The sequence below is a fragment of the Chlamydotis macqueenii genome, chromosome 2 (assembly GCF_036417535.1).
Source record: "Chlamydotis macqueenii isolate bChlMac1 chromosome 2, bChlMac1.mat, whole genome shotgun sequence".
Taxonomy (NCBI): domain Eukaryota; kingdom Metazoa; phylum Chordata; class Aves; order Otidiformes; family Otididae; genus Chlamydotis; species Chlamydotis macqueenii.
Genome location: NC_141557.1, coordinates 126,601,505 through 126,617,360, shown reverse-complemented (window position 1 = coordinate 126,617,360; position 15,856 = coordinate 126,601,505). Strand labels below are relative to the sequence as shown.

Below are 15,856 nucleotides of genomic sequence, written 5' to 3'. Positions count from 1 at the left end.
TGTAACCTCATTACTGAATATCTGGAAGAGGGATTAACTACTACTGAAAGCTCAGTAAAACGCATAAATGGATTTATCAGAAGATTTTTATGCCAAACTGACTTTTTCTTTGGTAGGCAATTCTTCTAGGAAAAAAAAAAGCAGTAGCTGGAATATACCTGTGCTGTAAGCACACTGGGAAGATAGGCAGTACTGAAAGAATAGTTAGTTGGATGAAGTGCTAGTGAACTGGGGGGAGAGGATGGATAGAGCTAAAGGGGAACAAGCAGGAAAAGTTTGCAGGTTATTCAAGATACCAAAGATTGTGTTGTCTTAATGATTGTGTGTAAAGCTGCTTGTTTATAACCTTGACGCAGAAAAGGAGTATGCTTATAATGCAACGTATCCATGCGGCACAGTATCAGGCTACAGTGTAGGAAGAAGCCAATAACCTGGAGAATGGATTTAAAAATGTACATTTTATTAAACAGCAGAAAGATTTGTTAATGCTGTTTGTTTCTTCTGGTAGCTGAGTTTCAGTGGCTGGTGGAGAAAAGCTAGAATGTAGTAACTGGGTCACAAAACAGCTCTACCAATCTGATGAGATTAGGAGAGGGCAAGTATGTGTTGTAAAATGTGCTGGGCAGGACTTTCAGATAAGAGGTCGTGGAGGCAAAGATTGTGACTGCTGAACTCTGGGGAGGCCTCGAGTGCTGTTCACTGTTCTTGTTCGTCCCGGTTGCTGGAAGAAGGGTTTGTGTGGAGCAGATGTGAAGAAGTGCTCGTTCAGTGAGGTGGGAAGTCAAAAGCCAGTTTCTTAAAAGAGCAATTAAAAGCTTTTCTTAGGTCTAGTAAAGCATCTAGATACTATTTCTCTTTTATGAACAAGGGAAAGAGAAAATGAGGTGAGGAACTATACAGAAATTAATTTACTAGCTCATTGCAAAAATAAGTGGAAAAAGTATGAATACAGAGTCACTCTGTCGTACTGTTCCTGGTTTTAACCCAATTGTTTTAAATTGTGTCTTACTACTTTTAAAAAATGACTAAAAGAATGAAGGGAAAATCTCCAACCAGTTCTGTGAAGGCATTTCTCATTTTTTCAGTTTTTAAATTTGTAACATGTACTTTAATGTTTTTCAGTTATCAGACAAATTTAATTATTCTTTTAATGCTATTTTTTTGTGTCTGTGTTAAAGCCTAAGACTTGCATCTGTCTGAAATCTTAAATACTCCTCTGGGCTATGGGAAGATAGGCTTATACTGAGAAAATAATGACAGCTTTTGTGTTTTCTTGCAGTGTATGCTGGAGAAGGTTGGAAATTGGAATTTTGATATTTTTCTTTTTGATAGACTGACAAATGGTGAGTTTACTTTTACTATTTCATTTGTGTTTTATCTGTTAGTGTAACTTAATTATTACGTTGCAGTATGTGATTGCTTGTTCACTAAAAAGCACAAATTTCATCAGGCAGTACTCTTTGATTTAATAGCCTTTAACCTAAAGCCTAGTTTGTCTGGTCACACTGTTAAAATATCGTTACTGTCAGTACTGACAATAACCATTGAGTTGTAGGTGAGCCCTTCTTGTACTTTGTAGGTTGCTGTTCTCTCTTAGTAATTTGATATAAATTAAGAATTTTGTAAATTGAGTCTTTTTTAATTACAGAATGCTGGTAATTTATATAATTGTGTCCAAAAGGTCATTTATATTGAACAAATATTTTTCCATTAGGTAGAATAGTTCTATTACTTTACAGTAAAATAAGAAAGCATGTTGGTATGAATGCATTATAATTACGACATAGAATAGAATACCTAGAGAATTAAGAGTTGAGCAGACAGAAGCTGCTGTACACATAGCTTGCATAAAATACAAAAAGGAAGAGAATATTACAGTTAGTTTTGTGCACCCATTACAAATAGCGGTAAGAATTCAGAAGTCATTGGTTTTTAAAAAAAAAAAATTGTTTAAGTTATGGACAGATAGAAGAGAGATCTGTAGATGTGCTGGAAAGGAGGAGGGAAGGTTGCTGCAGCAGGGTAGGGTGAAGTTTTGTATTATAAATCACAGCAATGGAAGCTGAGTTTTGAATAGAATGGAAGCAGGAGATGAGCAAGTCCAGCACCAAGGCATCGTTTGTGCCAGCATAGGAAACAAATGGAGGGCAACTCTTGCAGGCTTTACATCAGTCGAATGGAGTTGGTAGCAGAGATGCAGTTAGTGTTTAAAGCTGGCAGAAAGGGAAATGACGTCCAGAAAGGAAAGTATGACACCAAAAGATAATTTACTGTGCTGTTTTGTTGAAGGGATGCTTGACGTAATCTAGTGTAAAAGTAGCATCCTCACAGTTTTATGTAGTAGAGACAATGGATATAAAAAACGAAAACAGCGAAGATTTTTACAAATAGAATATTTATATAGATAATGATAAACATTAGACTGGATAACTGAATGAGAAATAGCTATGAGTGCAAGTTAACCTGTTTGTAAGTGTAGCTTATTTTGGACTAGTTGATCAGATGGCAGTAATCTGAAATCATTCTTTTTATAAGAGGCCTTCTGTACCTTTTAAATATGCTTTTTAAAAATACATTTTAGATACTACCAGTACAGCTTCTGTTGTGGAAGCCTTCCTACACCATCCTTTTTGCATCCTGATTTAGTAGTTTTAGAAGAACATTTTGAACAGGCAGTCTTGTTCTTGAAAGTTTGTAAGCTGAGAATGCTCTGTATAAAACTCTGCTTGATGAGCTGCCCTGGTCAAGCCTGTAAGAAACAAATGACTCCGTAAATGTTGTTTGAAGAATTGCGTACCTTATTCTGAGGAAGTGGTGTGCCCGTGTGAATACGTTAAGCCTAGTAATAAGCTAGATTTAGCAGAAAATTTTGTCCTTCTGTACCTCAATTTCTGTCTGTGCCAGGTTCTTTAGTTCTTACTAAAATGAAGATTGTCAGTGTACCAAAACCGAGTTATCAGCCACTACATATTGTTTGCAGAGTAAATAACAGGCAAACCATTTCAAGTAAACATTTGCAAGCTATTTCTGTCTTACAGTTTTACTTCTTTTACCACTACAAGTGATTATAATATTGTAGCTATGAGTAGGCAAAGTCTATTGTAAGCTTTATAATAGTGTATGTTTCCTAGAGAAACTGAAAACTTTTTATTTGAGTTCTGGATAAAACTAAGGAGTAGTTTAGCAAAATACATGATGAAAAGGAGAGATAGCATATGCACAATGTACGCTAATCAAGAGTGTTGGTTAGCTTCTTTTCTTCGCCCGATTATTTTTGTATTTGGTTTTAAGCTGTATATCGGTCTATAAAAATCACAATGCGACACACAATGAAGCTGAATACCATTGCAGTGGGTTTGTACATTGAAACCTGTTGCTTTTTTAATGTTCAGTAATATTTACCTCTTATCAGTAGACAGTGGACAATTGATGAATGCATTATAATTATGCAAAACCACTGGTGATTACTAGAGGAGATAGGATTCCATTATCTATCCCGCAGTAAGATTTAAATATTTATCATAAATTGATGTACAGAAATTTGCTTGTGTAGTTTTTTTTTACCAATTTGTTTGAAATAATACATGAGTCACTGATTTCATGACTTCCAATGAATTAGTATTTTCGTCTTATTTTTAGGAAACAGTCTAGTCAGCTTAACCTTTCACCTGTTTAATCTTCATGGACTAATTGAACACTTCCAGTTAGATACGATGAAACTTCGTAGATTTTTGGGTAAATACAGCTTTTTATTATGATGACTATTGCTGTTTATCCTCATTTTTATACCTTAAATGAAGTGCTGGTTATAGTTTAGCAATAAGATTTGAAGAGTACTGATGCAGTCTGGATTGTGCAGTGATTTAAATTATATTGCTTGAGACAATCTCTCAAAGTTTCTATGAGTATAGAAATCTCCATGTTAAATCCAAGCAAGTATGAACAGATTTAGTAGATGCTGTATTGTATTTATTATATCTGAATAATTGGGAACATGTGTGACATTTTTCTTGGGAAAGGCTGGACAGCTCCTTTCTTTGTTTTGATTTTCAGTTCTGTTTTAATCTCCATTTCCAAAGTTCCTGATATAATTTCCTAACTGTATTGAACACGCCAGCTTGGCCATATTTAATGATGCCAATTTCATGCTATCTTTTGTTTGCTCAAACTCTCCTACAAAAAAGCACTGTACTGTGTGGGCATACTTTCCATAGATAGAGTGCAAGATGATTTTACTCAAATGTTTGGGCCTGCAGCACTGGAATGCTTCAACGGAAAGAATTGTAAATACCATGTGAAATAGTCAAACCAAGTGGTACTTCCACTTGACAGCTGAAGGAGCTGCCTTTCTGCATCCCCATACCATAGACACAGATCCTGGTGTGAAACTTCCTTCGGTTCTTCTGTGACAGTACCTTTTCTTTAATTTTGTGGAGTGGGATGCTTTTTTAACTGAGTGGGAGAAACAAGTTTCTAGTCCCTTTTAGCCGGCTTTCACAGTTTCAGAGAAGACAATTTTGTGGTTACAAAGCTTGTCATTTAACAGGGGAGAAATCACATTTGGAAGGCTTTTCTCCCCTTTCAAATAAGGCAATGATTTTATCATTTAGTTCTATTTCAGCTTTAAAAAGTTTCAGTTCTGTCTTACATTTCGTCTTGTTTTAAAGTAGACTCAGTTCCTTCTAGTTTCAAAAAGGTAGATCAGCTGACCTTGAGGACTGATATATTGGAATGTGAAGCAAATTATAGAAATCTGGTCTTGGGCTACTTAAGTTGTAGCTGAGTGTGTTTTTTTCTGTAAACAACAGTACTTGAAATGAAAGACCAGGGTTGACTGGATTAGATAAATGCTTATCAAAAGATAAAAATAATTTAAAATACATATGACTACTTAAAGCCTTAAGTTACTAGAATGAGATTAGACTTTGAAGAGGGCAAAACTTTATTTTAGCTTTGAAATTAACCATCTTTCCCTTTTCGTTAATGACTTCTACTTAATAGAAATAAGAAATACCTTTCTTTACTCTGACCTAGCCCATCTGTCCAATCAAGAAACCTTTCCTCCAAATACAGCTTCTTAGCATGAACCCAATTCATTCTGGTCTTTGCTACCTCTTATACCCTAGTCCAAAGTAATCTGAAGATCAAGTGCCAGAAGACTGGGACAGTTTAAGTGGTCCATAGTGCCACAAAAAATTCAATTTATTTGAGAACTTGCTAGAATTTTTTTAAAAAGACAAATCTTATTTTAGTCCTCAGTAGGATCTCAACATTTATTTTTGTGTTTATATCTGTCTATCTGTATCTATATCTATCACATGTGTATGTGTGTGTATATGATTGTTTATACACATAAACAGTCTTTCTGTGATTTCCAAAGTTTACTTGGAGATCTGTCTCCTCCTGCTGTGTGTTTTCAAGTTCTTATTCCAGACCTGAACAGGAGGAGAGAAAATCTGAATTACTGTGTTCCTGGAAACATAGAGTTGTTGTGCCATTGTAGTTCTGGCAAACCATGATCAAAATATTGTCTTAAGTCTGTTTTATTGAATAAGTTAAGGAAATTGTAGACTTGGGGTAGCTGGACCAGCCTATGAAGCCACAAAAAATGGAGGAGTAATCCAAGGACATCCTCAGTCATGCACTGGATGTGAGTGAGGAAAGGGAGTTCTACTGCAGGTTAATAGAACCTGAAGATGCTTTTTTTTTTTTTTTTTTCTTGTTATTTTCTGTGTGAGGTGTCAGGTGTGCATTAAGTATGGTTGAGATTACACGATGATTACAGTATTTTGACTTTTTGTGAGCCACAGCTCTTCACGAATACCGTGGCAGTAATGCTTTAGCCTTACAATGTTAAACACAAACAATCACAATTACACGGAGGGTACTGGCTTGTAAAATTGGTGGGAAAAGAGGTTGTGGACATGTTTGACTGGGGCTGACAGACTGTTGTCAGCCAGGAAAGTGTTCTTTTGAGGCTTGCTTTAAAGAGCTAATGTGTGCTATCAGGCAAGACTTCAGAATACAGTTTGAGTGCTGTGCTTCAGATCTTCTACCCCTCCATCCTTTCTAACATTATAGTTTTTACTCTACATACTCAAGCTAATGTGGATGTCCTTTAAAGTATTATACATGTAATATTTAAAGAAAGCCAGGAAAATAGAGGAAATAGGAGGAAAGCAAGGAAGAAGTTAAATAGGGAATATTAAATCTAGGAGTGGTTAGCCCGACCATCATCTAAATTAGATTCTTTTTTAAATTGCATATAGGCTTAAATTTTCCTGAGTACAAGTATGAGAAGATGCCTAAACTATGTAGAGGTGGCTTCCTATGACCATTCTCCTGAAGGGGAAAGAAAAGCACTTCATATGACAGGAAAGCAGTGCCTAATTCCGCTGATCCTGTCTATTTTCAAGGCATGATACGAAGTCATCCTGATGCTTTGGTAAATAGTATCATCTTCCTTTTGTATTCCAGGTTGCCTCAACGTTCAGGCAGGCTAGATTATCAAAGGGGAGCCTTTCCTGGGAAGTTTTCAAAGTCAAAGTATCTCAGATTATATATTGATTTGAAGTTGTTTAATTTTCACTCTGAGATGATTTTATATGTAGTTGATTTCCTTTAGAAAATACTGTTTCTTCACATAAAAATCTTTTATACTTGGGTCTTGGTTCAACTGACAATTTATTGACTTTGACGCTTTTATGTATATGTAACTTGTGATACTGCATATTTCTGTGCCTAACAAGGACATATAAAATGGTACTTGAAAAAAAATTGCTATTTTATTTAAATTTGGGTATTTGTTGTTTTCCTGCAGTTATGGTTCAAGAAGATTATCACAGTCAAAACCCTTATCATAATGCAGTTCATGCTGCTGATGTGACTCAGGCCATGCACTGTTATTTAAAAGAGCCCAAGGTAAGGGAGCGTTCTCACTTTTACATCACAGAAATACATGTATTTGTGTGTGTGTGCACGTATATACATATATGTGTATATCCACATACACACACTTTTTATTAAAAATAAACACAAAGCCCAACAAAAACCACTCCTAAACACAAAAAGGCAGGGAATTACTCTCCATGTTGTTGCAGCTGTGGGTTCACACTTAGTTGTTTGCTTTTCTTCCCCTCTTCTGAGCTGGCATTGTCTTTTGTGTGACTTCATGTTGAACCAGAGTAGGGAATTGATTAGGATTTCAACTGTTTGAAATAGCCTTATGCCACAAGAAATATACATAGAATTGCATCCTGACTCAAAGCTTGCAGTAATAAACCTCTGTGTGTGTGTTTTGGGGTGGGGATTTTTGTTTGGTAGTTGTTGTTGGGTTTGTTTTTGTTTGTTTGGGGTTTTTTTGGGGTTTTTTTTGTTTTTTTTTTTTTTTTTTTTCTGTAGAAACTGTTACCCTTGCTTTGCTCATCTTTGATGTTAATTAATAGTATGCTGCTGCCAGAGACACCTTAAAGCAAGACATCATGAGTTCTTTGGCCTTTCTTTCTAAAAACGGGCAGTGTGACAGATCTTAAGGAGCTGAGCTGGTCGAGTGTTTGTTTCTTATTACTTGGACTGCTGGCAGTCTGCTGTAAGTGATGTCTTAGATAATTCTGGGGCTAAATCCTGCCCTTCTGTATTAAATTGAAAACCGAAGTGCTCTCTAGCCGAGTGAGAAGTTATCTACCCCGACACAGATTATCACCAATGTGGTATTCCCTTGAAGTAGCATAGCTCTTTATTCTGCTTCTCAGGTAAAAACAAAAAAGTTCTGGCTCTATGGATGTTTTTCAGAGGTTCTTTGCCCACTCCTCCCACTCAGTTTCTCAGTGCTGCTCTTAGATCAATTGTTGGTGCAGTGAGCCACATCAGAGCTGATACATGATGAGCTTTTTTTATGGCATGCAGTTTGGAAGCTCTGAGTGTTTTTTATTTAATACTCGTGATGGAAGTTTTGTAATGCTTCGGATACAATTATAAACTCTCTATTTTTAGTAGCATATACAGCTACTAGTTTGCACCAAACTACATTAGAAACATGTGAGGTGTGATAGATAGCAAACGCAACAGGGAATATAAACTTCTATCCTTGCAGGGTGTTTGCTGCATTTGACTTTTGTGCAGGCAGAACTGTCCTCTCTGTTTTAGTATAAGCTGGACTTTATAACTTATTTTAACTCATAAACCTCCCAACCAGAAGTAGTAACCGCTATGAGCAGTAAAATTAAGTCTGTGCAGTTTCACGCTCAGTTAATCGACATACACATATTTCTTGAAAATATCTATTTTTGGCAGATTTTCCTCCTTTGTGTTTTTTTTTTCCTCGTAGACTTTGAAATATAGTTTTGCCTAAGAGTAGAAATCCATTCTGAACAGTTCTGAAGTCTACCAGAACATTAGTTTCTTTCTTTTAAGGTGAAAGGTTTTTATGGTTTTGAAACTATACTCTGTATTTAAAACAGAATTGACGCATACGGACAGACTTGGTAAATAAGATGGAGAACTAATTTTGACAATATGCTGCTCTGACAAGATCTGGTTGGAAATAGTACTTCTTTACCAACCAGAAAGTAGCATTTTGTGTGCCAGCATTTTTTAAGACTGAACCTTCTCATGCAGAGAGAATAATGTTTAAACTATTGTTGAAATTTTGTAACATTTGGGGGGTAAATACTGTGAAAAGTCAGAGGAATATTAATTCTACTACTGTTAAAATTTTCTGAGTTTCTGTTGTCTTTTAATTACTGGAAAAGTGTACTTGCATTGCTAACAGAATTACATTTGTTCTTACTATCTTACAGCTTTCCAAATCTTTAACTCCATGGGATATTCTGCTTAGTTTAATAGCAGCTGCCACACATGATTTGGATCACCCAGGTGTCAACCAACCTTTCCTAATTAAAACAAACCATTACTTGGCAACTTTATATAAGGTAAGGACAAAATCGGTTGCTTTGTTAAAACCAGGTTTGGAGAATGCCCGAGCAGTACAGAAAAGGAGTATAAATTGTGATGTGTTTAGCTAGTGGTAGGTTTTAATCCAGACACTATTTTCATGTCACTGGGATAAAAGAATGTGCAAGCTAACAAGGTATTCAGGATTTGTGAGTTTTAACCTCCTTGGGGGGGGGGGGGGGGCGGGGGGAGAAGAAGAAAGAAAAACATCACCCCCAAAACCCAACGAAACTGTCTGGTACTGCTCTTAGTATATAGCTTTTCGGTTTAAGAAAAAGTCATTGATACCTGTAATGCCCTTTTCATTTGCAGAATACCTCAGTATTAGAGAACCATCACTGGAGATCAGCAGTAGGGTTGCTGAGAGAGTCTGGTTTATTTGCACATATGTCATTAGAAAACAGGTATGTTTATACAAAATAGTATTGATTAGTTTAATGTGTAAGTAATCTGTCACAAGTGACAAGGAGTGACAAGGTTGCAAAACAAGCTAAATTATTGCATGGCAGTTCTGAATACAAAAAGTAGATTGTGATCTATTTTAAGAATTCCCAGATACCATGCTGTTGGACTAGAGCAGTTCATGGTGCAATGTGATATTTGGAAGATAACATTTACTGTGAGCACACTGAAGAAGTGTATTCGTAAAGTCAGGCACCTGTTAAGATTAAACTTGGCAGCCTTTTCCTGTTTTGCTACCACATCTGTAGTTTAAAATAGACCCTCTTCACCTACTTTGACAAGAAATAAGTTTTAAACAATAAGTTTGTTCATTTTTAAGAGAAGAAAAAAGAGGGGGAGAGGGGCTAAAAACTGCTTGTCTTCCTGAAAGCTGCCAAGGAAACATCCTAAGATTTCTATGGGTGCTGTAGGAATTTTTCAGAGGGGGGAAAACAAACAAGCAAAAAAACCAACCCAGTTCTGTGAAAATGCTGATTATAAAGCCTGTGACTTCTATTTATATATAATATATATATAATATATAATATAATATTTATATAATATATAATATAATAATGAATATGATAAAGCCTTGCTCTTCATTCGTATGCTTTTTAAATGTTTGGTATCACAAATTACAGGCAGCTGATGGAAAGCCAGATAGGTGATCTCATTCTTGCCACAGACATCAGTCAGCAAAATGAGTATTTGTCCATGTTTCGATCCCATTTGGATAGAGGAGACCTATGTTTAGAGAACGCGAACCATCGTCACTTCATTTTACAGGTGATCTTTTTGGTAATATTTTTTAAAACATCACTTTAGCGTCAACAGTATACTTACAATGCTAAATACTACTTCTTCGAGGCTATCTCCTACTTTCAGAATGAAGTAGAAATATTTTTTAGTTATTTTGTTTAATTACAAAAAGATTGTTCCCTCTGCTTCAGTCTCCTCCCCTCACAGCAGTTCTCCCAAGTGATGTTGCGTGTTGGTAAATCTGATAACTAAGAAATGCTAAACCAAGGAGAGCTGTGTTTCCAAGACAAGGTTTGGTTTTTCTGATGACTCCAGTGCAGTCTCAGAACTGTGAAATGCTTTGTCAGAACCTATTTCAGGAAAGGAAAGCAGTACTGTTGTGAATCAATTTGCAGCTGTGCTGGAGAGAGGTTTAGCAAGCTTTAAAACCAAAAGCTTGGAGAGTTTCTTTAGGTTTGTAGAAATTTCTAAGTTCATACTGTGGACTATAAAAGAAAGTGGACAAACAGATAAGCTCAGTCCTGGGCAAACCATTATTAAAAATGTGAACTTAAGAGCCAGAAATTCAAAATACTGTTTGCTTGCTTTGATGTTTCTTTTTCAGAATTTATTGTTGTCTCCTGTACCAGGGAATATACTAAATATAGTTCCCCTGAAATACTTTGACTTGACTAAATTTCCATATTACTCAGAGATTATAACAAGATCTGATAGTTCCCTGAGCATTTTTGGAATATGATTATAGACTGTAACTTTAGAGAGAAGCACAAATGGTAGGTAGGTTTGTTATTCACAAAAGTTAAAATAATCTGCTGTCAGGAAATAAATAATTACAGATGCTTCTGTTGGAGGGAGAGGTGATCTAATGCTGTATGTTAACTTACTAGATGGCTTTGAAGTGTGCTGATATTTGTAATCCATGTCGGACGTGGGAGCTGAGTAAGCAGTGGAGTGAAAAAGTAACAGAGGAGTTCTTCCATCAAGGCAAGTAAGAGTAGAAGTGTATGTTGGTACAGAATGTATTTATACTGTGGAGAGAGCAACTGTGAGTCATAGCTGCTTGCAAATACAGGCATTTATATTTAGGACTAATGGATATTTACAGTACAGTGTGGGATTTTTTACTTTAATTGTTACACTTGCAAAAGGTCAGTGTTACTAAAACCCAGCGAAGAATCTGCTTAGAGTCTGAATCTAGAATGGCTGCTTCGATAGATCCTTCCCCCTGAAAGGTGCTTCAGATGAATGATTATGCTCACTGTACATTTATTTGGTGGTTTCAGTAACTTATGAAATACGTTCATCATATATCTTCAATATTTAAACTTTGGCCGTGAGGCCTGTTGGTAAGCAGGTGAGAGCTAGGGAGGAGATTTTTAGTTGCTGTACAGTTAAGGCTACTTACTTAGGTAGGCTAGTTTAGCCGAACTGAGACATGCTGATTTGTGCACTGATACAATAAATGGGGAACAGGCTGCTTTATTTGGTGTTAATAATGTGAAGTTTATTCTTAAATAAAAGTGATGGGGAAGTAGAACAACAAATTCCCTTCAGTGAGAAATTTCTGAAGGCTAAGCTATTCTCTTCCGTATTGCTAATGGGGATCTTATTTGTCATTTCTTGTGGCAGTCTGGGAGGTTTTGCAAGGAAGTGTGTTAATCCTTCAGGAAACCTGTGATTTAATGTTTTTTCTTATTGTTTGATGAAAAATAAAGTACTGCTAGTCTTGCTGACAGACCTACTTTGGGGTTTTTTTTTTTTTTTTGGTAGATGAGGGAGGGAAGTAAATGCATTCAACCTGCCACAAGATGCCATCCTTGTTAACCAACTTGCACAACTCGCATCTGTCGGTTTTTGATGATTGCATTTGGGTCTGGACTTGATGACTTAATAGTTGTATTGTACTTCTGTTTCTTTAGGAGATATTGAAAAAAAGTATCACTTGGGTGTGAGTCCACTTTGTGACCGGCAGACGGAAACGATTGCCAACATCCAGATTGGTAACTGCAGTTCAGTTTATTTCAGTAGATTTCTTTTCAATTTGAAAAAAGTACCTTTAAGATACATTTCCTAGAGGCTCTGCATGCTCTGTGTGTGTGTGTGCAGCACTTTGTTATAAAGAGCAATTTTTTTTCTATTTGCTATATAACATTTCTCCCTTGAATTGAGTGTTTACGAAAAGTGCTGTGCTGACAATCCTAGAGACCAAAGCCCCTGTGTTTTCTCGCTGTCTCTGACTCTTCCTGTGCTGCTGTCCAGAACTTTCCTCCTCTGAAGTTTGCGAAAAGGAAGAGCATTCATTCCCTTGTCCATGCAGTCTCGGGTGCCTTTCCCAGTGAGGCTGCCACAACAGGGTTCCAGCTCTCTGGGTTCAACTCTCTGGAATCTTCGTATTCCTTTTAAATGCAGCCTTGAAAACGGTGGTGGGCTGAGACTTGATGGAGAACTGTGAATAGCCATTATAATTCTTTTTTTTTTTTTTTTTTTTTTTTTCTCTAACTTGAGTTGAATTTAAAATAGCAAAAGGGCTCACTTTTTATAGTTATTTTTTTGAATAAAGTTCATGTAGATTGAATGGAACTCAATTAAAAACATAGTAAAGAAAATGTAACAAACATAATCTGAATTAGTGTTTGAAATTAGAGACAAAAAACTGATCTGTTCACAGCTACCCTGTTTGAATTAAGAATGTTAGAAAATTACACGTTCTGTATTTGAGAGATTCAGTTTTGGTATTCTTACCATTGAATTTTTGTTTCATGGAAATAGACGCTGTAAGTGTGGGTGCATACATGCAGATGTGTATATAAATGTATGTTGATGTTCTGTGGCCTTTTTGTTTAAAAACTTCTCTGATTTGTATTTTTCAGTGTTTTTAATCAGCTTAGTACTGTGACAATAATGCGGATTTTTCTCCTGTTTAATATAATTCAGACTGTCTATGTAATTTGTTACATAATCTGTCCTTTAGAAATGTAGGTTTTCAAAAGTGATTTGTGTGACTTCGTTGCTGATGTTTAGACTCTCCCCCCCCCCCCCCCCGTGTTCTCCAATATTTGCATTTATTTGGTCATTAATGTGAAAGAAAGTAGGTTAATTTGTAGTCCAATATAATGCTGATCTTTTGACTGACAAGTGAAATATTTTATAATTTGAGAGATTATTTTGTAAAGATGCCCTAAATATTGGAATGAATTTCCAAATCCACACTGGAGAAGAATATATTTATTTTTTGGCTACTACATTTTATTTAGAATATTTAAGTGGTTTTTTTTCCTTTTTTTTTTTTTTTTTTTTAATTCACTTGAGTATGTTTGTTTTGTTTGTTTTTGAAGGTTTTATGACCTACTTAGTGGAGCCACTGTTTGGGGAATGGGCCCGGTTTTCAAACACCAGGCTGTCGCAGACAATGCTTGGCCACCTGGGACTGAACAAGGCTAGCTGGAAGGGAGTGCAGAGGGAGCAGTCTGGCAGCGGTGACGATGTTGACCCCGCTTTTGAGGAAATGGACTCAGACATATTACCTCAGGAACCTCGATTGTCCTGACCTCAGTCTTCATGACAAAACTGCCTCTTCCTTTGGTATCTGCACGGTTGGATTAAAGGAGATCACTTGCCTGCCCAAGGTTTTGGTAAAATGGTAAAACGATGCCAGCATTATTTATTTCCAAGTTTTCCTTTGACACAGACCATTTGAACCAGAATTTTTTTAAACTGCAAGATCTGAACATAGAGCAATATGCATACGCCTCAGTTGGTTTTCGTTCGGAACCTTGAATATGCAAAGCACAGCAGTGACTGAGCCTTGAAGGAACAGTACGAAAGCTTCATTGTGCCACCTGGTTTTGGGGTTTTTTTTTTTTTGTGAAATCTGGAATACGGTCTTCAAATCTAAGACTTGAGATGGATTGTTCCACTTTCTTGGAATTTAGCAAGACTTGCATAAATGTGTTCAAAGCATACCTTCCACTCAGTCCCTGTTTTAATACGGAAATGTGAAGTGCCCATCCTCTGCTGCCTCTGGCAAGACTTGATGTTTACAAATGTACTCTGAAACTCTTGGTTCTAGACTTAACCTTTGCGCATGGCTGTGAAGGAACCACTAACTTGTTTTTTGGCTTTTTTTAAAGAAAAAGATCAAATCTGAGACTGCAGCTCTTGTTTCTTTGGATGCCAGAAAAGCCTCCCATTTGCCATAATTTTGTTTGTGCACTGGGAACTGAGCATTCATCATAGAGCACAGCCAAGCTTTACTCCAGTGCTGTATGGGAATGCAATTTTTTAACAGTGGAAAACACTTCTGAATTTGGGAAGGGAAGGGGTGGGGGTGGGGGCGGGGGGGAAGTGTCCAAACTGCATTGCGATTCTGCAGTGGAAACATCGCATGTTGTTTTCACTATTGTACACTTGAACTGCACATGCAAGAAAAAGGTGGAATGTCTAAACACCATAATCAGCTCAGGGTATTTGCCAATCTGAAATAAAGTGGGATGGGAAGCGTGTCCTTCAGAACAAGGGTACAAATGCCCCTTTCGCTGCAGCGTGTGTGTATGTGTGGGTGTGTGAGTATGTTTGGGACGGGGGAGGGCGGGAGGGTACTGGGATGGGTTTGAACGGCAACATTTTTTTTTTTTAATTTATTCTTTTAAAATGTGACAATTTCATGAACAGCCACACTGGGGAGGAAACTGTAACAAATTGCTACAGATGCCTTAAACTATGCACAAAGCTAAGTGACCAAATTTGTTTTTGATTTGAAAAATAATAAAAAACAAAAAGTGCATTGTTTACGTATTCCTCCCTCTACTGAAACATTACCCACAAATGGGGTTTTGATGGGAAAAGGAGAAAATGTTTTTTAGGACAAAATTAAAGGACTAATTTTAAACTTAAAACATTCCATTTTTGTAATTTGTTTTACATTGTTTTAAGTACAGTAAGCACAACTGTAATCTAGTTTGAGAAACTGGTGCTTTCTTTTAGTTCATTTGTATTTCCCTGTTATTATTGTAAAAGACTGTTTATTAATTCTGTTTACAGTTTGTTGCAACAGCCATTTTTGGGAGAGAGCTTCAGCGTAAAGCCATTTGTAAAGGCTTTGCCATATTCATTTTAATATGTGCCTGTTGCTGTTAACTTTTAATTAATAAAAAAGTTCTTTTCACATTATGCTCCTGTACATTTAAGTTACGACCGAGTCCAGCATTACAGAAAGGTAGCTAAGGTTGCAGTCAGCTTCCACTGTAAGACTAAGCCAACTTTTGGATTTGAAAATACTAGTCCTCATATGCCAAAATTTATTGCCTCTTGGAGCTTGGCCTTTTACTGTTCGAAAAGCAAGTCCTGATTTACCTGATTGTTTCCCTTCTAAAAGTGGGGTTGTTTATTAATCCTTCATGTTCCCTGAAGTGGTATCATTAATCTCAAAGTGGCCATGTTTAAAGAAATAAATTTCTAATGAAACAATTTTTTTTGCACCTGTGTGAACTTCCTTTGCTGTCAGTGCAAGTTCTTGCTGTTGTCTGACTTCAACAGAGAAGGATCAGATGTGGTGAGGAGCTTTGGTAATAACTTGCAGTAACAGAAAAGCCTGATTTTAACAGGTTGTCTTTGAAAGGGGGGATACATCCCAGTGGTGTTTGGAGCTGTCAGGACAGAGGTAAGCGCTGTGTGTGAGTAACTACTACAGAGAGACTGCAGCTGA

General features: G+C 36.6%; 1 protein-coding gene across 5 annotated transcripts in view; it reads left to right on the top strand.

Moving 5' to 3' along the window:
- PDE7A (phosphodiesterase 7A) overlaps positions 1–14,440 on the top strand; it is a 77,324-nt gene extending 62,884 nt beyond the window's left edge. For all 5 annotated transcript variants that reach the window (XM_086740884.1, XM_086740882.1, XM_086740886.1 and 2 more), the window contains 9 exons: positions 1,280–1,343; positions 3,640–3,735; positions 6,821–6,921; positions 8,799–8,930; positions 9,265–9,356; positions 10,035–10,179; positions 11,040–11,136; positions 12,072–12,152; positions 13,488–14,440. In XM_086740884.1, the coding sequence (XP_086597010.1) occupies positions 1,280–1,343; positions 3,640–3,735; positions 6,821–6,921; positions 8,799–8,930; positions 9,265–9,356; positions 10,035–10,179; positions 11,040–11,136; positions 12,072–12,152; positions 13,488–13,699 (1,020 nt within the window). In that variant the 3' untranslated portion in view covers positions 13,700–14,440. The remainder of the gene's footprint in view (positions 1–1,279; positions 1,344–3,639; positions 3,736–6,820; positions 6,922–8,798; positions 8,931–9,264; positions 9,357–10,034; positions 10,180–11,039; positions 11,137–12,071; positions 12,153–13,487) is intronic.
- The last annotated feature ends 1,416 nt before the right edge of the window (positions 14,441–15,856 follow it).